This window comes from Thalia democratica, chromosome 4, assembly GCF_965202585.1.
Source record: "Thalia democratica chromosome 4, ktThaDemo2.hap1.1, whole genome shotgun sequence".
NCBI classification, from domain to species: domain Eukaryota; kingdom Metazoa; phylum Chordata; class Thaliacea; order Salpida; family Salpidae; genus Thalia; species Thalia democratica.
The window spans coordinates 37381254-37405395 of NC_139168.1; the positions used below are offsets into that span (position 1 = coordinate 37381254).

The window sequence follows — 24142 nt, forward strand, 5'->3', positions numbered from 1 at the left end:
TATAAATATTTAAATCTTTACTAATAAAACAATCAGTTAAACGCAAAGAAAATGACAGAAAATAAAACTAAACGAAAATTAACTAAATTTTGTGTTTAATAATGTAATATGAATCTTGTTTAGTAACATAAAAACTAAAAATATATATGACTTTAAATTTACTTTTAAAAGAAGATAAAAAAAACTAATAACAAACGTGTGAATACTTGAAATATAGGTTACAGCTTCTTTAAAGAAGTAAAAATGTAATACGCTGATTATTTTTTACGAAATTTTTTTTTATAAGTATTTTGTGCTAAAAAGTTAATTTTCATTTATTTAATAGTTTTACTTGTACAGTAAAAATAATTTTACATTTGAATAATTAAATAAACCATTTCAAAATATTTTTTTTTTTAATTTAAAAGAGGTGATTTTTACAGTAACTGAACTTAATTTTTATAATTGAGAATATAAAGATAAGTACTGTAAAATTTGTGTTTTTAATAAGAAAAAAAAAACAATGATAATTTTAGCAACAATGATATTAACAACAACAAATTTCCTTCTATTTTAAACTATACTTTGTTTTGAATACTTGTCCAAGTCTAAAACTGTAATAATATAAAGCAAGCAACATTTTCTATCATAAAAAATAAGATTTTTTTCTTTGATTTCCTCAAAAAAAAAAGACATTTTTGAACTTAAGTTTGCTTGAAACAGTTAACTTAGCTTACTATTTGAATACTTTATTTTCTGCTAAATTAAAAACATCTATAACTACTTTTTTTACATTTGCATGGTAAAAAAAATTTTTGTAAGCATAAGAAAAAAAAGTTTTTAAGTATTCTAAACTTAATTCAAAATAGTAATCTTAAAGAATAATCTTAGAATATAACTATACAAAATATGCTAAAACCTAGACTAAACTAATGTTACTGTAACCAAACAAATCAATTTTCGAACATAAAAAATATATAAAAATAAAAATAAAAATTTGGATATTAAAAATTTGAATACTATTAACTCCTTAAACAAAAGTAAATAGACAAGTAGCAATGATCACTAATGACCTTGAGAAAAACTATTTAAAAGATAACTTTTAAGTTCATCCAGGAACTTTTCAAAATGACTTATATTTTTTAAACATAATGGTAGCTTAATGATTAACTTAATTAATTTAATTAATGGTAGCCTTAATCCATAACTTACTTCCTTGGTAGGATAGCGATTTATGACCTATATTGCTGTTAAACCTAGAAAGGAAAAAAATTGTTTTCGAAGACCTCGTATGATAATTATGGACATTTTTACACTTTTATAGTAATTTTAAAAATTATCTGGTAACAAGTTAATGTTAAACTTAAACATAAGCAGACCTATTTCATATATATACAAACCTTCAACATCTAATATTTTTTCTGAGTTTTTAATTCTCTTACACTACCATCATATTTCTTATAATGTATGCATCTAAGTGCTCTGATTATGAGAACATTGATATATTTAAAAAAAAATTTATTTGCTCTTCCCCAGCACAACAAGCCATATCTAACATTGCTTATAAACAAAGAATTAAAGATTAAATATTATGATTTTTCATTTAAGAAGTGTCTGGTTTTATATAATACACCCGATGTTTTTTGTAGTTTTGTTTTTATAGCTTCTATGTGTTCTGTCCATTTTGAATTTCTGTCTAAAATTATTCCCAAATATTTATAGCTATTTGTATTTGTTATAACTGTTTTACCTTTTTTAACATTAAGTTCTATATTTTTCCAAAAACTATTTTTTGATTGATGTAGAATCATGCTTCTGGTTTTATTAAAATTTAGTTTAAGTTTGTTTTCCATAAGGCAATCTGATACCTTTTTTAGTTCTGTGTTAAAGGTTTTACTGTCATTTAGATATGTGTTTTTTGTGAATGTTTTGTATAACATTGTATCATCTGCAAAGTTGAGAACTTTAAGACTAGTATAATTTTGTAAGACATTTATATGTATTAGGAATAATAACGTGTCCAATACTGAGCTTTGTGGTGTCCCAACTTCACTTTTTTCACAGGTTGACTCATATCCTCCAAAGCTAACGAACTGTTTCCTTCCATCTAGATATGAACTGATTAGTAAATGCATATTTCCTCTCACACCATAATATTCTAATTTCCTTAGTAAGATATTTCTATCTACACTATCAAGTGCTTTACTTAAATCCAAGAGACTGCACAAACTGCGTTTCCTTTATCAAAATTGGACAGAGCCCCTTCAACAAATTCAAAGCTAAAGTAGTGGAACAATTCTGTCGAAAACCAAACTGACAATTATTTAGAACTTTATTTTTAGAACAAAAACTGTACTACTTTTTCAATTATTTTATTTAAATTAGATAGAAGTGAAATGGGTCTATAATTTCCTGGTAATGTTTTTAATCCTAATTTAAAAGTTGGTATCACTTTTGCAAGTTTTAGGCTTTTTGGATAAACACCTTCATAAAATGCTTGGTTAATTAATTTGCTTAGTATTTAGGGTATAATATTGTTTATTTTCTTAAGGATCTTTACAGATATACTATCCTCACCACTGGCTTTGTTTGGATCTAAACTCTTGATAATATGAAGTACTTCAGTCTCTGTAGCATCAAACCAAAAAAAAACTACTTTTAACATTTCTGAGATTGTCAGTAAAACCTAGTGGGTTACCTTTTTGTGTTTATGTTTTCTTTCCAATGCTAGAAAAATTAATTTTAAGTTTGTTTACTATGTCTTAAGGTTTTATATAAAATTTTTGATTCACATCTAGTCTATGTTGAAAAAGACTGTCTACTAGTGATGTTATTTATTACTTTTCAAATTTAAGATGTATTTCTATAATAATTTTTTAGAATGTTTTTTTATTATGCTTTTTTAGAATTTGTTACTACTTTTGTAATTTTATTTCTGTACTTTTTGTATTCTTGTAGTTTAATTGGGTTATTAAAATTATTTTTGAGAAGGTTTTTATATAATGTATTTTTTCTTTTCATGGACTTTAGTATTTCTTTTGTTGTCCAGAGTTTATATTTTTTTTAATTTAGCTTTGGACATTTTTTAGTTGGAACATTTAGTCAGTAATCTCTTTAATTTTGCTTATTAAGTAATTAAACTCGGTATCTATGGAATTTTTAGATTTAATAATTTTATCTGTTTCATGTTTGAATTAAGTAGCTTCAATTAAAAGTTTTTTAGTGTAAATTCTTGAAAAGTTTTTAGTATATTTATTATTATTCTCTGAGTTATTTATTCACAACTGAATAATTTTTTATAACTGATTATTTATATAATTTTATAACTATTTATAAACAACTTATTATTTAAAAGGTAAAACACACCTATTTTAAATTAATCTTCTTAAACTTAATTAATTTAATGAACTTAACAAAGAATTCTACAAATTATTTAAATTATAAATTACTTTCAAGCTGAGTTTCATAAATAATATATTAAATATAGTTGACGACCCCTGGTTTTTGTGGAAATGTAAATACCTATTATAAGTAACAAATATTATTATCAAATTATTGATATAACATTGCAAAAATACTTATACTTTTTTATTAAATGATGTGCTTCTGACGAACTTTGTTACTGCTTTTTGTTTTAGGTATACTTGTCATTTTAAAAAGTTCTTTGGGTTTATATCAATTATTCAAACTAGTTTAAGGTTGTCCAATATTAAAAAGAGTTACCTTTATTTTAGAAAACATTTAAAAGAACTGTTTTCTAAATGGTTGTGCTTTTATTTTCTGAATTAAATAATTATCTATGCTAAAAAAATCTCTAGAAAAGTTTATTTTATTAAAACTTCTTTAAACTAGCTACTTTATAGAATTGTTTTTGCTAACAAGGTAAAAAGTTGAAAACATAAATCGCTGTCATATTACTTGAAAAACTTGTTAGTTTTATTTAAGTTATTTACTTAGTTTTTGACTGAAAAATATATAAATTAAAAATAATAAACAAAAATAACTTAAACAGTGTGAATTGATCTTTTTTTCCTAAAAAAAATATTTCAGCACCAAAAAAAACCTCGTTTAATCAAAATTTTAAACATTTTACCCCAGCAAAAATGTGTCATTATTAGGTTTAATAGCTAGGGCAAATGTACATAAAATCAACAAGAATTTGTTTATTGAACGACATATAACAAGCATTCAAAAAGTTTGATTTAAGGATCTAACGTACAAAAAATCCTTTTGGAAACTGAGTCATACACCAATGATCTGGTTCAGGACAAGTGATAACTATTCTTATTTTAATATTATTTTCTAACTTGCTTTTTGCGGGAGTACCTTACGAATAAAAAAAAAGTCATTGGGTTCGGCAAACATAATGTTTACAAAGTAAAATCACAATAACTGCAAAGTAAATAAAATGTTGATACACAAAAGTAGGCTATAAAAAACTTATAAACAATGTAGTTTATCTTTTTATGTTATTTTCTTTTTCTGTAAGTTCAAACTGTTTTGATAAAGTCTGAGGAGACTGGTAATTTGTTGTCTGTCGAAACAAAGTGTTTGAATAAATAAATGAAGATATATAATTTTTAAACAAAACACTTATAAAAAAGAAGTTTTATCGATGCCAGTTTGGATTTATAGTATTTTTTATTCCACAGTTAGACCTTTACTTATAAAAAAATAAAATATTTACAGAATTTTTTACAGAATTACGTTCATCTACTTAAGTTTATTTTCATGTTATTTTATAAGCAGCCAAAACTTTAACATAGTATTCTTATAAAACATTTATTAAACTTAGTACCATAAAAAATGTTTAGACTAATAATTATTTATTTACATTATAAAACAGTACAAAAGTTTTTCTTTTGAAATAATTTTATTTCCTATAAATTTTTTTATTCAGCTGAAAAATCACTAGAAAATTACTCTTTAGTTTCATGACTATTATAAATAAAAATCGATAAAGTAAACATACATTAAATAGTATTAATCAATAAATGCTAGGTAGATGATTTAAGGTTTTACTTTTTAAACAATAAATGACTACCTTTTATTATAGGAAATAAAAATTTATAATATGCAAAACTGTTCAAATTATATCGTGTTTGTTACTAGAACAAAATGGTTTATTCTCTTTAATTTTTGTAATTTTTTAAAGAATTTAAAATATATAAGTTTTTCAGTTTAAAATAAAAAACTAAGTAATATAATATAAAACATCATAAAATTATGATTGATACTAAATTATAATTCTCTAACAATTCTTACCTAAAAAGATCAAAATGCGTAAATAGCTAGAGCAAAATATAAAAGCACTTTTAACCAACAGAACTAGTTGTTAAAATTTTTAAATTTATTACGATTTCTGTTTCGTTTTTTCTTTTTTTTCGGTTCATAGACGAAACCAGGAGCAATATTGCTCAAACTGTTATTAATTTCTGTTGAAACAGGACTTAACTTTTTCTTCTTAACCAAAGGTTCGGCACTGCACGTTTTGTTTTGACTTTTATTTTCTAGATGCAAGGGTTGCACAGGTGACTTGTTTGTTAGTTTTATCTGTTTGGAACTGAAAGTTTTATTACCTAACTTCTGTGTTGTTGAGTAAGACTTTGAAAATCTATCTAAAACACTGCTGGTCTCTTTTTTTATTTCAATTTTCTTTTCAGACTGTACTTTACTCTCATTTGTTTTAAGAAAATAATTTTCGATTCCGGCCAACGCACACAATGTTGTATACGAATCCCTGAAACTATTTTCAATACCGATCAAAATGTCGCGTATTTTGCTCGAAGAAGCCATCAAAAATATGTTTTGGTTGAGAAACCTCTGATATTGAATTTCAGCATGACACCTTGAAAAATTAACACAGATAAAATTATTAAGTAAACGTCAAATTATTTGTATTACAAAACTACAAAAAATTTCTAATTTTAATTTTTTTTGAATAAACTAATAGATATTTATATCAATGTAAAAAGTTTTAATTAAATATCGAATTAGACTAAAAATTGATACTTAGTTTTAGTTCTTATCAAACTTACTCATTTTTAAACTTATTATTTTACTTAGTATCAAGGACTTTATTTAAACTAATCTTAAAGATTATAAATAAAAAAACAAAAGTTGTTTTGCTTATGTTGTAAGAAAACAAAAATACAAAAACCTACACAAACAAAATAAATAAGCTTATTGTGTATATTTATTTTATTAATAAATATTACTAAATGAGGTATAACTATATAATTAATAAAAAATAAAAAACTTTCTTGTTTCCAATGACCACAAGTTGTAAAGTCATCTAGAGTCACATATTGGATTTTTTTAAACAATTTAAAAGAAAATAGCATGATTTTATAAAATATTTTTGTGGTGTATATAATTTAAGTTTAAAAGACATAAGTATAAAATATATTACATTCTAAATTTTCTGTTGAAAGTTTATCTAATTACATGCAAAATATCACAACACTGACGCCTATGTTAAAATAACATAACATTTTACATAAAACAAAATGATGAAATTTTAAATATTAAAATTTAAAGAGTATCAAAAATTTTATATAAAACTATTGTAGTAGAAATGAATTTATTTTTAAACCTGCTAAATCCTTCCATGCAATTATTGTTGACAATATCAAGCAAAATTATCGACCTCTTCAGTAAATTTTCAAACTTTAGATGGTACTCCTTCGCATAAGCTTTATTGAAGTCTTCATTATCGCTCAAAAGTTCCAGCATTCTCGTGCAAAACTGCTTCAAACTGATTTCAGTGAACTTTCTCATGTTTCTGTCGACCTTTCGAAAAGCTTGATAGAACTTAAACCGCTTTTGAGCGTTGTGTATTTTGTACAAATATTTGTTTAAAATGCCAAGCTCTTTGGCTAGTTCATAAACTTCTTCTTTGCCAAATACATCACTGACATTCTGAATTGTTTCCCTTACGCATTGCATTTTAAAGTATATTAAGCTCTGTAAATATAGCACAATTATAAATTTTGAGTTGCAAAACTTTTGAAAAAAATACGTTTTACATAAAACTAAAAAAATTATCCTATTTGTCTAGTAAAACATTATACACTTATCAAGCTAAATAAAATAAAATAAAACACTTTTAACTGTAAAAGTATACTTCTTAGTCAAATAATGCGAAAATTTAAATAAAATTCAATAAAAAGTTTAACACATGCATAAAATATTCAAAATATAAAAACAGGTATTAGTGTAAAGCTATGTTATTATGAAAAGTTCTAATATTCTTTTAATATTGTACTAAACAGCATATATATAAATGATAAATTACAAATCTAACAGATTTTAGTAGACTAAAAACTAAACGTTCTTTTTTTTTCATTAAGCATTTGTAAGAAAATTTTGTTAGTAGAAATAAAAAACAGTATACTTTCATACATAAGAATTAATTTAAATTGGACTTATTTTTAACTTAAGCAATTATAATTGTGATAAACTTAAAACTGATTTTTTACAAAATTTTAACAACTATCAAAAAGAGTCCATATAGCAGAAAACACTAGGCAACATAAACAATCTAAAAGTTCTCAATCAAGAATCTCATCTCCGTATTTGTTGTATCTGACAATTCTCTTGGGTTCTGCTTGCTCAGGCACAGCAACCTGGCTGTCAAAATGGTCAAACTCCTCGTTGTTTGAACGATCGCCCAGTTGCTCCGGTATATTTCGAGGCACGTAGTTAGGGTTCCTGCTCTTCATTCGAAGCTGCTCGTAAGATATTTTAGTATTTGTTTGTTGAGCTTCTTGTTGTTGATCGTACGCATCAGCATCAAACGCCTGGTCACTGATACCTTCATCATGTATCTGGAGTTCTTCTGTTTTGAAAATATGCGTTAGAAAAATGAAATTTTTTCATGGAGTAAACTTAAAACTGGTTTTTTTATATATAAATCAGTCTTTGAAGTTCGATTATTAATAGTGTTTGCTAATGGTGAATTATTATAATTATTAAGTAAAATTTAAAAACTGATTAATACAGGATAAAACTTTAATTTGAATTTGTCGTTAGCATTTAGACGCTACTTACTATATGTAGCAAGTCATATTTATATAGTATTATAACTTAGACATACAAAGAGTGTGACTAATACATCAAGTAGGTTATTTTTTCTTTAAGTGAGAATTAAATGATTTCAAAAAATTAAACTACAATTTAAACTCCAAAAGCAACATGTAGACCGCAAGTGTAAATAATATTTTGGTTTACAAACTTATAAAAAGATGTAAGACAAATTAATTATTATAGTTAAGATAAGCAATACAAAAAAACGATTTGATTGATTTAATGGTGACAATAAAAACAAAACTATTTTTGTATAAAAGTATTAAATAAATTTTCTGACACTAACACACAAGGCTTTGAAAATATATTTTTTTCAGTTCTTTAAAAAAATTGGAAATATCCGAAATATATCAGCCATGTCAAAGAAATTTTATACTGTTTTCTATGTATTTTTAATAGATACATATCGTTCTTTTTGTTTAAAATACTTGAAACATTAACTGATATAACATTTAAACGCTCAAAATTTTTCAAACCTCTGTAATAAAGCATTAAACATTTAATTAAACAACTTATACAGTAAAAGCCTACGTTTTGGCAGCTGAGGAAATTCGTTCTTTTCTCTCTGTTGCAGCACATGGTGAGGGGTAAAAGGGGGATTTTTCTTAGCAACAGATTCATCCTGCTCTTCAAGCATCTTCCTCAGTTCGCTGTCGTCAGGCAGCTCTTCCAACATGCGCTTTCTAGCGGTAGGAAAGTACGAAAGGGTTCCTGCCACATTGCCTGCTATACCTTTGAGTATTTTTTTATTACTCGGTATTTTACTGTTTGAGTAATTAGTTTGAATGCGCCTAAGTAGAAAGAAAAGCTAGCATTTCGTTTAAGCTATTTAGGTGTCTCTTGCTTTAATACACTTTAAAACTACAAATTTTCAAAGTAAACTTTATCTGTTGATAAAGTTAACTTACCATTTTTACTACACAGTAATTAAAAGTATATATCATATAGTTAAATTGAAAACTTATCCTAAATAAGACGAGGTGATAAATTACTTGATTTATTTTTTTAGTTTATTTTTAAAACATTACTACTTCTTAACAGGTTGACTGAAGAAAATCTTTATAATTCTACCATTCCTAAAGTAATACTTAATTTACTTAGACTAAAAACTTTTAACATTTTCAATTCAAAAAACAAAGTTTGTTGTATTAGTGTTGACAAACATCTTATTGAGGTTTATTTGTGAAATATTTAATCTCATTAAATTTATTTATTAAGTGTTTAATCTTACACAACTATTTTTCAAAAAAGTATCAAAGTTTAATGTTAGTCTTAAAAGTTTATAATTTTATTTTTTAACACAGAATATTAAAAATCAAATAAAAGTTCAAACTTTTTATTGGTAATTAAACAATATTCACTTTTAGCTAACGACTTTTGAAATTGTACTACCTAACTACAAAAGAAATCTAAACCATATATTAGTTTTAAAGATTAAATGTAAAAGTAAGGTTTTTACTTCAAGAAAATAAGGATTACTCAATAAAAACCTCAATTTTTTTTTTCTAAAAATAAACACTGTTGCATTCGGTTTTCCGAAAATCTATTCATGTTTTATGGCAACCCTAAATAAAGTAGTAATTTAGCCAAAGCTTATTAAACAAAAAAATTATTTACTTTAATAGCCAACTTTTTTGTGTTATCAGAGTACTACAGTTAAAACATTGTTCTTTTTAAAATTGAAAATATATAAAAGTAAAAACTATAAAACATTGCTCATTTAGTAATCCATATAACTATTTTTTTTAATCAGACTTTTTAATAAGAAACTACTTACTTTAATATGTAAATGAATAAAACTTAAACTTCTATATCAACTATCTGACAATTTAGTTAAATTAATTCTAATACTTTTGTAAGTTTAAATGTATGTAGGAAATAATCAAATAATACTAACTAGCAGCAAGGATGGTACAGAACTTTCCTACATTGCTGATATTAGGCACTCTCTTCATGTGGTAAGATGATATCGCTGCTGCTATCATGGCCAGCGGAAAACCTCTTTTGAACTGCGCATCCCTTCTCAAGTTTGCTAGAATTTCCTGGTCCTGAACAATTATTAATTGGGAAACTTTAATTTACAATTCATATTTCAGTTCATTATACTTTGAATTGAGTTTTGAAAAATCTATGTTTATTTAATCTGTAAAAATATTTTGCAATATAGTAAAATGCATTATACAACATATGTAAACAAGAATTCATAGTAAATCTTAAAAATTTATAAGAGTTGGCATGTAATAATTAAAAAAATAGCTTTTTTGACTACATTAGTTAGTAAGGAGTTATAATTGAAAGTCAAATATACAAAGATTTTCACAAATCAAGTTTTAGTTCGTATAAAGAAACTTGTGATTATTATTTTTTTTTAGATAGCATCAACTACTATGTATTAAATTAAAGCTACACTATAAGTAACATTAAAATAATTTAAAATACTACTAATCAAAGTTTTATAAAAAAATACTTGGTGTTGATGAGCTTTAAGTAAAAAATAACTTCAATTGTTTCAACAGGATCTTTTCTTATAAGTTATAAAAAGTCTCTAAAAACTAAAACTTTTAAGCTTCAGCTTTAATTTAATACTATACACAATTTATAGTTTTTTATAAACAATGAATGACTAGTTTAATGTAGAAACATTTACAAGTTTTAACTGTCTTAATTATATTTTAGACCCAAACTAAATAAAACAGTGAAAGTGAACTTCATCAAATGTTTACAAAATTATGGTAAAAACATTTAATTTAAAAATATTTAAAACATATAAGACTCCTATACCGTTTATCTAGTTTTTTATTCACTTGCAGCTACAAGTTTTATTCTTAGTTATTAAAACGACCTCATCTTTTTTTCCTACATTAAATACTACAGGAGTTTTATTTTTGAAATAGTTTAAATTTGCACACTTGTACTTATAATTTGAAGTACAACCAGCAATGGAGTTGATTTTACTTAATAAAATTAAAACGGGAGTCGATCATTTCTAACTCAGTCATTTTTAACTTTATCATATCTACCAGGGGCGTAGCGTGGGGAGGGACACTGGCGCATGCGTGCCACCCAAAAAAAAGTAAATTGTAAAAAAATGAATGTAATATCTTTATCCTTTATAGTTTATTTTTTCTGCTTAATTTGCCTTTTTTCAACTTTGTTTATCTAGTATTCAAAAAGTTAAACGAAATTTTGAATACCAATTAGTGACAAGTTAGGAAAGTACATGTTATTACTCAATATACTGATTCGGTGCGTAATTGCAAATGCGCACCGACGTTGATGAAAATCTCCATAAGGAAAAACTTTATAAGTTCATTAACTTCATAAGAATTTAGACTCAAAAAGTACGCAATTAATACAGCGCACCGCTGTAGTATAACCTTATGGCAAATTATTTTTCTACAAAAATTTTTACAAAAATACGTCACGCTTAAAGAAAAATTAAACAACTTTACAATTTTTTTTTATGCTATATTGTTAAGACAACTGCTAGTTTTCTGAACTTTATTTTTGTAAGCATACAAGATAAGCGTGTCGGCGTATGAGAAATAAACTTTGTTTGTGATTTTTATTTTAAACAAATACAAGCAAATGAATTAAATTTAAAAAGTATACTTTTAACTATTTTACAAAGTTGTAATAAACTGTAATAACAGTTATAAAGTGTAACTTTATTAAAATTATGTGCAATGAGGTGTTGTTATCACTGTTGTATTGTATATTAAAGAGATTGATATTTTTTTCGTAAATAAAACAGATACTTTCGTTTTATTGAATACATTCATTTTTTAAAATATAAAGTTTACTATAAGTAATAAAAATAATTTTTATTTAGTAAGTTTACATTTTTGCAAGTATAAGTAATTCTAATGAAATTTGTACTTTTATTTAATTGCTTAATTTTGTAATATATAAATATTTTTTAAAAAAGTTAACGAACTTATTTTATTTAATGAATTTATTTCAATTATATTACTTATAAAAAGTTTTTTTATAGCTAATTACAAAAGTTTTAATTTAGAGGATTTTTTGAGAAAAAAATTTGCGCATCCCCTGACCAAAATACTACGCTACGCCACTGATATCTACCCGATCAATTAAAACCCGATCATTTATAATCTGATCATTTCTAACCCGATCATATCTAAACCGGTTATTTCAAATCCAATCTAACCTGATCATTTCTAAGCCTATCACTTCTAACCCAATTATATCCAGCCCGATCAGAAAAAAAAATATATAATTAGACTTATTTGATAGGATTTATTATAACAAATCAATGTTTACAATTTTGGTGTTATATTAAAGTTTAGTTGATATTGTCTCAAATAAAACTTAAATTTTGTTGATAAATTTATATTATACTTTTACTTTATTAATAAACAGAATAATCAGAATTTAATAAAATAAAGTACAACCAATAAAAATAAAACTTTTTTTAAATAATCAAATTACTCAATGTTAAATTATATATAATTTCTAGCAATAGTTTATAAAACCCCATCGCAGTTTAAACCGCAATTTTCAACGTTTATTTAAGGAAATATACTTTCTTTTTTTTACAGAAAAGTCAGCTTGAAATTTTTTGATTTTGTTAATGCTGGTCACTGGTCGTTTGCTGCTACAAATTTCTTGTTATGCTTTAATTTTTTTTAATATCAAAACCTATACAACAGGTTTTACAAGGCTCCTATACCTACATTTTCTAAAAGTCCTTAATTATACTATGTAAATTTTAACTACCTTATCAGGGACAAAAACTTTAGATGTACATATTTACTAAAATGGCAAAAACTAAAGTAATAAATGGAAAAAAATAAGACTTTTTAATACGTTTTTACAAATTTTGTATTAAATAAGCCAACAAGTTTGATTATTAATCTTTTTTTTTTTACTGTTTTTGAACAAAATTTTATTACTTGTATTAGAAAATATTCTAATTCTAATATTCTAAAAACTATTAATTTGATATAAACTTATTTCTTAGTACTATTTTTGTTATATATCATATTTTTAATTGTTTTACGACAGTTTAATAATTTTTGGTAAAAAATGGCAAATTTTAGATTTACATTTGAAATTTTTGTCCCTGATTTTAATATTAATTTATTCACTATTTGCAACTATGGCAAATATGCCAAGTTTTAGTAAAAAATTACATTTGAAGATTTTTTCACTGATAAGATAATTTAAATTAACTAGTTATATTAGGAAAGACTTAAACGTTGGGCGACCATTGTTTTCAATTTAGTTCTGAATTGTGAATAAAAGAACTAGAAACAATAAGCATAGAACTAACGACCAGATTGATGAATGGCACGGAAGATTCGAGTCTGTGTAAACATGTGGTAACCCGTTTTTTTAAACTTTGTTTAAGCCTTGAAAACAGAACAGATGAACACCAATAACAAAGTCAACAGACTTAAAGCTGACTTGTCTGTAACAAATAAAGAAAGTATATTGCCTGGAATGACTGTAAAATAATAGTTGATAAAAGGGAAGAAAGAACTGTAATAAAAGCTTTACGAGCTATTGTTTGTAATTATAGTTAGTTTTACAATAAGTAACTTCATTATTTTCTTTTTTTTTTAGTTTTTTTTCTTTGTTATTCTGTTAGTGCTTTTGTTGTTGCAATCATTTTTAATTTACCAAATTTTAAAAAATGTATATCAAACAAACTACTATTTAAAGTCATTAAAAACAAATTGAACCAAGTGATAATACATTTCGGATATCATATAAGTTTAAGTGAAAATTTATTTTAAAGAAAATTAACAAGACGAGATTTAGTCACCTCCTGACTTGTTATATTAATGAACAAGTCTGATTAAGTGTCAGAGACATTTTTGCCCTAGATATAAGTAGAAATTCATTAATGAAATAAAAACTAGCCGACATTACATGCTTTTGCTGTTTGATAAATGACACATAACTGTTTTATAAGTTTTATTTAGATGTGTTATATTTAAAAGTTGTGTTTTCTACTAAAAATCAAAAGTATTCGAGTTTGCCTAGTGTTTGTTTAAAATATTTTGTCTGAATAAGTCTGTGCAAGTTGTTGAATAGTTCGGATTAGGTTTTAAGAAAAAATTGAAAATTAACTGACTTTAAACAGGGTTGCTAAATTTTTTTGAGAAATTTCTTCAAGGTTTTCTGATTTTCTTCCATGTTTTTAAAAGTACACGTTTTTGGGTCTATTTTTAGTTTACAGTTAATTTTAAGGTTAAAAACTGTGCTAAGTAGTATAACAACATTGATTAGATACTGTAAAGCTACTTTAAATGTGTTAGTTAATAAAACATTATGAAGATGACAAAAAATGTCTTTCTATATGGTAGATTTTTCGTCTCAAATTAAAACTTTGCTACTTAACATGTAAAATTTGTTTAAATTCCAGGTTTTTGTTAATATTTTTTTTCAAATTTCAGGTTTTTCCAGGTTATTTTAGCCTCAATTGTCAAATAAGTTTTTCCTGGTTTTTGGCAACCCTGTATAAAGTAGTCTTAGATTAGATAACAACTATACAAAATTTGCGCTAGACTTACAGCGTAGCTTATAGACTGTAATTTAAAGATTTTTGTATCTGAAAATTACATTTGTAAAGGTTTAACTTTTTTTATTTACTTGCATTAAAAACATAAAAGTTATGTAAATGGCAAGAAAATATATCTTTAACATAGTTTGACCGGGAACGGGTCTAAATTGCACAAAGATAAAACTGTACGAGGTCACTAAATTGCACAAGGGGACTCAATTGCACGAGAACAAAATTGCACGAAAGCACAAAATTGCACAAAGCCAAATTTGCACGAGGGCACAAAACTGTACGAAGACGATTTTGCATCAAGGGTCAATTTTGCATGAGTTACATTTTTGCACGAGAGTAAAAAATACAGAAAAAAAGTTACTGACCGAGGGTAAGGGTTAGGGGTAACAGTGTTAGTAAAAATTAAAAAAATAACTAATAAAAGCTACTAAAAAAAAAGCTACCGACCGAGGGCAAGAGTTAGAGGTAACAGTGATAGTAAAAAAAAATTAAATAAATAAAATTTAAAAAAACTTAAAAAACAAAATAGCTTACCAGCCGAGGGTAAGGGGTAACAGTAATAGTAAACAATAAATAAAATTAAAAAAATAATAAAAATAATAAAGTTAATAAAAAAAATTATTTTAATAATAATTAACCAATGCAAAATTGTCTACGTGCAAAAGTGTCTTTGTGCAAAAGTGACCCTTTGTGCAAAAGTATCTTTGTGCAATTTTATCCCCTCGTGCATAAGTATCTTCGTGCAAAAGTATTTTAACTTTGTGCAATTTTATGCATTCATGCAATTTAGACAGCTTTAAGAAGTCAAACAAAAAAATCAAAAATATTAAAAAACTGGTAAGAAATTCATATATAATCAAAATAAAAATAGTTTGATTTAGGCAGATTGATAAAAAAAAATAAAGTAAAAAATAATAAAATAATTTGAAGTATATACCTTAAAGTTAAATTAAAATGAAAATTATTTTTAAGTAAAATTAAATAAATATTAAGTTTTCTTTGATACAAAAAAACTATAAGAACAATTGTATTAATGTTTTTATAATAAACCCTCATAAAAAATCTAAAGTGGACAACTTTTTACTTATCAGGTTAGATATAAAAGGGTTAAATAGGGTTTAAAATGATCAGTTATATATATTTGTGCTAGAAGTGATCGGGTTACAAATGATCGGTAGTGGCAAAAACCACTAACAAAATAACATTTAAAATAATAATTAATTCAACGAAACTAAAAAAAAAAAGTGAAATAATAAATTAGTTACCTGTTCTGAAAGATCGAATTTCTTCGTATCTTCACTCATAATCCAATTGGTTTGTATCTATATTATTCAAAAAACCTACTTTAAATTTTCTGAAAAAGTTTATATTTCATTAGAATAGACTATAAAATTTGATAAACTATCAATTTATAATTTAAGTTTCTTTCACAGGTTATTTCAAACAAGTTAGAGTAAAAACTTTATATTTTTCTAATTATACAACTTCTTAAAGCTTCTTCTAAATTCTATATAACTGGTAAAAGTTTTTCTTTATTATTAGCATATTGTAATGTAGTTTACAATATACATATACATAAGTAAAAAACAAATAATTAAATATAACTATGAAGTGTACAATAAGTTTCATATGAAAATAGCGTGGTTTTCAAATTAATAAATATAAGAAACTAATTGAGTTTACTTTTTTAATGATAAAATAACAGGGTGGCTTTTGTTTTTGTTTGAAATTTGTTCCAGCTATTTTTAATAACTTCCAGGTATTCTAAATAAGTCCATTTTCAAGCGTTTAAATTTTCTTGACCAATTTTGTAATCAACTAAAACTTAAGACAAAAAATTAGATATTATACCTACAAATAACAATCAAAAATACTGTTTTATTATTTTATAAGCATGGTTGCCACTGATCAAGCTGAGAAAAATTTCCTGACTTTTTACCAAAACTTTCCTGACTTTTCTAAATCAAACTCTTAGATTAAACTTATTCTAAAATACATAACCTAACACTTGAAACTATATAAAGCTTTCAATCTAATTTTATTACAGGTTAAAAATAGCAGTTTTTTTGCTAAATTCTATCATCAAACTTCCAGTACATCACTTAAACCATCTGTGTATGATTGATGTTTGTAATAAACAGCTCTATCAGCAAATGCTTGTATTATTACCTTATAAACACAGCTTGTCTGAAAAAAGACACAGTTTTTTAGCATTTCCTAGCATAAATTTATCTAGATAAACAAATGACATATAAGGAACTTTTACAATTAAAACCTTGAGTTAATAACAAGCTTTCACAACTAAAATCTTAAAGCAACAACAAATTTTTACAGTTGAAACCTTAAAACTAAACTATATATCTGTTGTATAAAATATTTCCTCTTATCATTTAGTATAAAATTTGTAACAAATAAATATACTCTTATTTACTTTAAGAATTAAGTTACTCTACAAAAAATACAAACAATAAGAAAACTTAATCTTGGCATATACCTCTATTATAACTTAATTTAGAAATTTAAACAACTTTTAAAAAATTATAAAGAGGTAAAGTTACATAAAATACTAACCTAACTGAAATAGTTATAAAGAACTCAACTATTTACTTAAACAAAAACCACTTTGATTCTAAAATTATGCTAGATAAACTTTTGTGTATATATCACAGTTTCACTATGGAAGTGTCCTTGCTACAGATCATCAATACTAAAAAGCTTACAAAATCTGCTTGTTCAAGTAGGGTACTTGTTTAATATGTTAAAAGAAAATTTTTGCAGTTTTATAAAGGATATTTTACTAATTTATACCAGATTAAGGCATTGAAAATAAAATTAAATATTTTTGTAAATTTCTAGGAAAATTTTGGAATTTTCTTCTGACTTTAAAGGACTTTTAATTAATTTTTACAATTTGAAGGCTTTGGAAAACAAGGAATTTTGTAAATTTGAACTGACAAAATCTGACTTTATTTTTAATTTTATCAAATTTCCAGACTTTTTTTCAAAACCCCCCATTTTTTCCTGACTCTTGACATTTTTTTGAATTTTTCCTGATTTCCTGACCAAGTGGCAACCCTGTATAAGTGTTTTTTTATTTTATTGTATTAATTTTTAATGAAGTTCTTTTAAAGCCTTTTCAAAATGCTTTTCTACATCTTTAACACTATTAAAATAAATAACTTTGAAAAATAATAAAGTTAAGTTTTTTTAGTTTTTAATTCAAAAATCTTATAAAAAAACAATTTTAATTTAACTAAGTGGTAATCAAGACTTTTGTATCAATAAAATTGTAAAAAATTTCTATTTCTAACATTCTCAGTTTGACCAGAAAAAAGAAGGACGCTAAGTCAGAAATTTAGTGTATGCAATTTTGTTTTTTTGCATAGATGGACTTTTAGATACTCTATTGGCTGGAAATTCTTTGAAAATTATTGTCACAATTTTGTCCTAAAAAGTAGCCTTTAGCCATCTCCAGTGAATTCAAAATATCAGCTGATTAACTTATATGCAAAACACTAGACAAGCTAGAGCAGCGGTTCTTAACCTTTTTTTCATGTTTTAACCCTTTTTGGAAAGTAATTACCAAACTTACTCCCAAAATCAGGCTTGCCACTAGTTTTTTTCAAAATTTTTTCCAGGTTTTCCAAATTTCTTCGAGATTTTTAAAAACAGACGTTTTTAGGTCTATTTTTAATATAAAGTTAAGTTTAAGGTAAGAAACTGTGTTAAATAGTATAAAAACATTGAAAAGATACTGTAAGGCTACTTTAAATATGTTTTTTTATAAAAAAAATTTTGATGATGACAAAATTCTTATTTATATGATAGATTTATTGAGTAAAATCAAAATTTTACAACTGAACATGTGAAAATTGTTGAAACTCCAGGTTTTTCCAGGTTATTTTTGCCTAAATTGTCAAATTCCAGGTTTTTCCAGGTAAAGTGGCATCCCCGCAATATACAAAACAGTGTTTAAATTTGAGGAATAAAACTATATAGTTTGAACTTTAAGCTTATAAAATGTAAAAAACCGTAAAATTTAAAGTGTTCAATTAACTTTTTTTTAAAATCACAGTTAAATACTAACTTATAAATTAAAAAAACAATTAATAAACATTAATTTACATAACTCGTAATAAAAAAAAATTACTCCCTAAAACACGGAAATTTACCTCCAGATTAAGAATCGCTGAGCTAGAGGTACTACTTATGCTAGTAGAAGTTTCTACAGAAAAACAAAGCAACAGTGGATATACTTGTGACATCTTTAAGAATAGTTTCCGGCTAGGGCTCTTTTGAAAATCTTTTCAACAAATTTAGTAGCACCAATTTCCTATTAGACAAATTTACAATGTATCTGAACAACTTTTAAAACTTAGCAAAGCCAATTTTGTCTTTTAGTAACCAGAATTGGTATTGTAGATTGGTAGGCCATGATGGACAACTATAGTTCATAACAGATTTTTTTCTTACACTGTTTTTACCATTTTTGGCTATGGGGGGTATATCAGTTTTTTTTTAAGTCTTATATTTTATTCTAGGGGGGTTTATCAGATTTTTTTTTCTAAGTCTTACATTTTATTCTAATAATTAAGCTACTAGTTTCTTTTTACCATAAATTTTAACTTTTAAGTTTTTGTTGAAATATAAGTAACCGAAATTTAAGAGTTTCATAGGTTTTTTATTAAATATGCAAACAAAAAAGAAAGAAAATGTTTAATTATAAAGTTCTACAACTTGAAAAATCAAAATTTTTTGAATTATTTTTTGAGAATAACTAATTTTTATTGAAAGCAATGGCAGAAATATAAGTTTATATATTAAATTACTTTAATTTATTTTTTTTTCTTAAATTGTTGAAAAAAACATATATTAACTGCAGATGGTTTTTATTTTAAATAAGCTTCAACTAAAGAATTATCTTTTTCAGCTAATAGATGCTTAAATAACAATGTAAAAAAGAATATACTTTGATCAATGAATTTAACATTTCAAGATTAAATAAAAAAGGGGCGGAGAATCTATTATCACAAACAAGTTTCAAAATAACTTTTTACCTACTTTTATTATAAAACATTCATAAATTAGCATAGCTTAAATACATTTATACGATATTAAATCATTGTTTTGTAAACTGTCAAGGACTGGTTGCAACTAAAAAAACTAGTCTAATATTTTGGTGATATGAAAAAATTGCTTCTTTCATACTAGCTATTTTTACAAAAAGTCTAAAAGCAATAGGAGTTCCAACGTTCATATTACAAAATATGACATTAGCCAACACTTTAAAGCTTAAAATACATACTGTAAAATAAAAAACAAAAATGTTTTAATTTTTTAGACTAAGTCAATTTTGTAAATGCTTCCAATACATACCTATGAAGAAGAAATACTTCTAGAGTTTCAAAATTTACACAAAAAATATATCTCCTCCAATTTTTTTAAGGCCATAACGTCAAATTTCCCTTGCAGTATTTGAAAATAACTTATAGGAAGCACTTTTTAGATATTTTATTTTTAAATATTAACACTTAGGAGTTTAACAAAATAACTTTTTAGCAAGTTGTTTATAAAATAAAATTCGACTGAGAAAGTTTAAAAATCAATGCTAAAAAACTATAGAAAAAGAAATGTTCTAATTAATTATTGTCTTCAAAAAAGAAAACCATTGAACTCTCCAATTCTGATTGCTCAAATCGAAGAATTTACTAATATTTTCAAAATGGTAAAATCTGAAAGCTTAGCACAAAAGATATAAAATATAAGAAAAGATAAAAAATTTTAATTAAAACTTTTCTCTTAATTTCTCAATATAACAGAGCTAAAAAATTGCATAATATGTCAATAACGTTGTTTTTAAGTTCAGAACTAGAAAACAAAGATGTTAAGTAAACAAAATTGTTTATGCATACTGCATAGTACATATAGAAATAGCTATAATTTAAAACTTTAATACGAACTAAAAGATAATTACCATTTAAAAAAATCTGAGATGTTGTGATTTTTGTAATACTTTACTGATTAAAACGGATAAAAAATATCACTGTCAATTTTATTAGAAACTTTATAAAAATTAGAAGAACCCTAGTTTTCTTGCTAAATAATTTAAATTTGAAAAAAAAAATTCAAAAATAAGTTATAAAAACAAGTGAAATTAAAGCATTTTATGAATAAACTCAAACATATATGTATAAGTTTAAAAAATAAAAAACAGGGCAAAAGTATTCCTAAAATATGGTTGTTTGTTATGTGTTAAAAATTATACTACAATAATTTTGTTAAGATTGTAAAAAATATAAGGTGATAATAACTTTGAAAAAATAAGTATTGTTTAACTGTTTTAGTTTGTTACTGGATATGTTACCTATGGACTCCCCATTTTTGATCCGCTTAATCTCAAAAGTTACTTTCAACTTTTGAAAAATTGGAAAAAACAATTTAAAATTTTTACTTGATTAAAAACCTGCAAATCAAGACCAAATAAATAAATAAATTTACCCTGTACGACCTTTATAAAATAAAAAAATATCAAAACTCAATTTAAACTTATTTTCATAACAAGATAATATATAACTAAATATAAAGTTTTGATAATTTTTAACATTAATTTAAAATGTTATTTTACAAAAATATTATAAAAAATGTTACAAAATTAAAAAAAAGTTACTGACAAATACTTTTATGAAAATGAGACATTAAAAAGGCTGAAACATTATGTTCATGAAACAAGTAAACTTTTATATACTTATTACTAGCCTTAATTTATGTACTGTAATGTATGGTCTGCAAGGTATTTATTCTTTGGCTTAAAAATTTTTGTGCAAAAGATACAATTGAGCTTTTTGTTACAATTACTTTTAATATGCCCTAAATTTTGTATTAATTACACAATTGGTGTTCATTAAATGATCATTACATTATTGATGATAATAACTGGTCTAAAATACTATAGTTTTTCTTAACTTCGCAGTCTGCAAAAAGTTTTTAAATGTAAATTTGGCCCCTTGACAGGAAAAGTTGCCCTTCCTAGTCTAGTCAGTAAGTCAACAAAGTATAAGTACAACATTATGTTTACTTGAACTGGGTCACCATCTTAAGTTTAAGCTAAAAACTTTGTATTCATTTAAATTAGATCGTAGTTATTTTTTTTTTAATTAGAACAAACTACAAAGAACTATTTTTCAATTGATGAACAATTTTATATACTTTCATTTTCAAAAAGTATGACCAAATAATGAATAAAAAACTTACTATAATTAATTGTCCTGGACAATGCATTAAACTGTATCCATGGTGTATGACTCGATAACCGAAAGATTTTTTATACACCAGGTTACTGAAACAAACTTTTTAAGCGTTTTTTTTTTGAAACTTATATTAGATATTCTTGAGTTTCAGATAAAGAGCAAAAAAATGGTCTTAATTATTTTTAAATGGTATTTTTTTGATTAGTCTTGTTGGAGGGGCCATAGCCTTTTTAATTTCTTTAAAGGGGCCATTTGAAAGAAAGTTTGGGAAACCCTACTTTAGATCAATAAACAAAAAACCAAGTACATATTTAGTGCATTTTTGACTCTTGATAAAATCAACAACATTCCTTATGTTTATATTGTTAACTAATTAAAAAAATTGTTTTACCTCTAAGTCATAATAAGTATTTTTATTCTATAAAAAAAGATATGTTGTTTACATTTTAAACTTTCATTGAAGACACAATAAATAATTTTGTAAAAATACTCTGACCTACCAATGCCCTTGAAATAAGTAAGTTTGATTAATTTGTTTTAGAATTAAGTATACAAGTTTTAAACTCATTAAATCATGTATTTAAAACAAAATTTACATTCAAACCAAAATATGCAACAGAAATATATGAAACAGATTGAAAAAACAAATTAAGACTGGCTTCTAAATTCAAGACCTACCTATTCTTACTTACTTAAAATGATTAGCACTTTTAAACATATGTTTTTTAACTAAGGCCAATTATTTTACACATTAATTTTTTGTATACAAGCATTTAAAACTTAGCATATGATTATGAAAAACTTAATTTCTATTGAAATAGTAATAAAATTTTTCCAACTTAAAACAAGTTGATTTGTAGTTTTTAAACTTGAAAAAATAATATTAAACTACAAAGTACTTTATGCAGGAAAAAATTAATAATCTTTTTAAAATTAACTTTTAAATTTCAGTGTCTCTAAAATTTCATGAGTCAATGAAAACTTTGGTCAATGTTGTTAAATCAATTGATATTGTTTTTAAATAACTCCAATTTGTAAATTAAAAAAAAAACAACAAACTAAAGTAGTTATGTAACTGCGCATTAGGGTGCATCTGTTGCCCCTCAAAATGAAAATATTTGAGTAGTACAATGATAATTTTTTTCAGCGTGGGGATTCACAAAAAAACAACACAAAATATATTAGCTTCCTAGCTTTTACCCTTGTCGCTCGCTTGACATCTTTCTGAAAACAACCGTTATGTAATTTGTATGAGACCTTAAAGAATCAGATTTTCAGCTGCAAATTTTTGTACATGTAGAAATCATCACAAAAAACATTCTTTTAAAACGATTTAAAGAAAATTTCAGAGTTACTTCTAGATTTTCTGTAAAAAACTTAAAAATAACAAAAAATAATAAAAAAGTACAGGAAATCAAAAAATACATCCATTAAATTTTCTTTTAATCGTCTTAAAACGCGTAGAATGTGTTTTTGTGATGATTGCTATATGTAAAAAAAATTTCAGCTAAAAACCTGAATTTTTAAAGTCTCATACAATTTACCTAGGGGTTATTTTCAGAAAAATTTTAAGTGCGCAACGAGGGTAAAAGCTAGAAAGCTAATATGCATTGTGTTGTTTTTTTATGTGATTCCCCACGCTGGAAAAAATTATCATTCGGAAACTCTAGGGTCGGGGCAAAAGATGCACCCTACTGCAATTGATGAACCAAAAGTTTTAAGTTTGAGCCTCTTTGTTTTTAACTTTGTTGAATATGTATATACATTTAACATGGTCTGTGAAGCTCTAGTTATAAGAAAATAAAAAAGGAAACTAAAATTCATATGTTTGAATTGAGGGTTTTTCAAGTGGTAAGTCATATGGTTAAAGCAAAATTACATGGCAGATTGGTTTAACAACAATAAAAAACCAATTTAGAGTACTCATAATAATACAAGACTATTTTAGATTGATAAGAAATATTTCAAGTAAGTTTGCACTGTTTAAAAAAATGCAGTACTTGCTAAACTTAAATTATATTTAACTAATACTACTGCTTGCAAAGTGTTATAAATTTTTATTTATAAAGATTTTTTAATATTTCTAACCTAATTTTGTATGTTATGCATGTAGATAAATTTATGTTTATGAGAAGTTTAGAAGGATCTAATCAAAAGTTGGTGTTACTAAAAATATTAATTTATACAACATCTACAATTTTTTTTTTCGTTAAGGAGTAAATACAAGTTCGTCTTTACCAATCTTAAATTTAAAATGAACTCTTTTTTTTTAAGGTTAATTTTT

General features: G+C 24.7%; 2 protein-coding genes across 2 annotated transcripts; both read right to left on the reverse strand.

Moving 5' to 3' along the window:
* Nucleotides 1–5131: 5131 nt before the first annotated feature.
* Nucleotides 5132–6908, reverse strand: LOC145834981 (uncharacterized). Its single transcript, XM_082942510.1, has 2 exons — nucleotides 6575–6908; nucleotides 5132–5827 (listed from the first exon to the last, which is right to left on the reverse strand). The coding sequence occupies exons 1-2, from the start codon at nucleotides 6757–6759 to the stop codon at nucleotides 5308–5310; spliced, it is 705 nt and encodes a 234-aa protein (XP_082798636.1). The 5' UTR covers nucleotides 6760–6908; the 3' UTR covers nucleotides 5132–5307.
* Nucleotides 6909–7141: 233 nt separating this feature from the next.
* On the reverse strand, nucleotides 7142–15967 carry LOC145834857 (uncharacterized). Its single transcript, XM_082942377.1, has 4 exons — nucleotides 15877–15967; nucleotides 9965–10115; nucleotides 8599–8799; nucleotides 7142–7819 (listed from the first exon to the last, which is right to left on the reverse strand). The coding sequence occupies exons 1-4, from the start codon at nucleotides 15913–15915 to the stop codon at nucleotides 7533–7535; spliced, it is 678 nt and encodes a 225-aa protein (XP_082798503.1). The 5' UTR covers nucleotides 15916–15967; the 3' UTR covers nucleotides 7142–7532.
* Between the last annotated feature and the right edge of the window lie 8175 nt (nucleotides 15968–24142).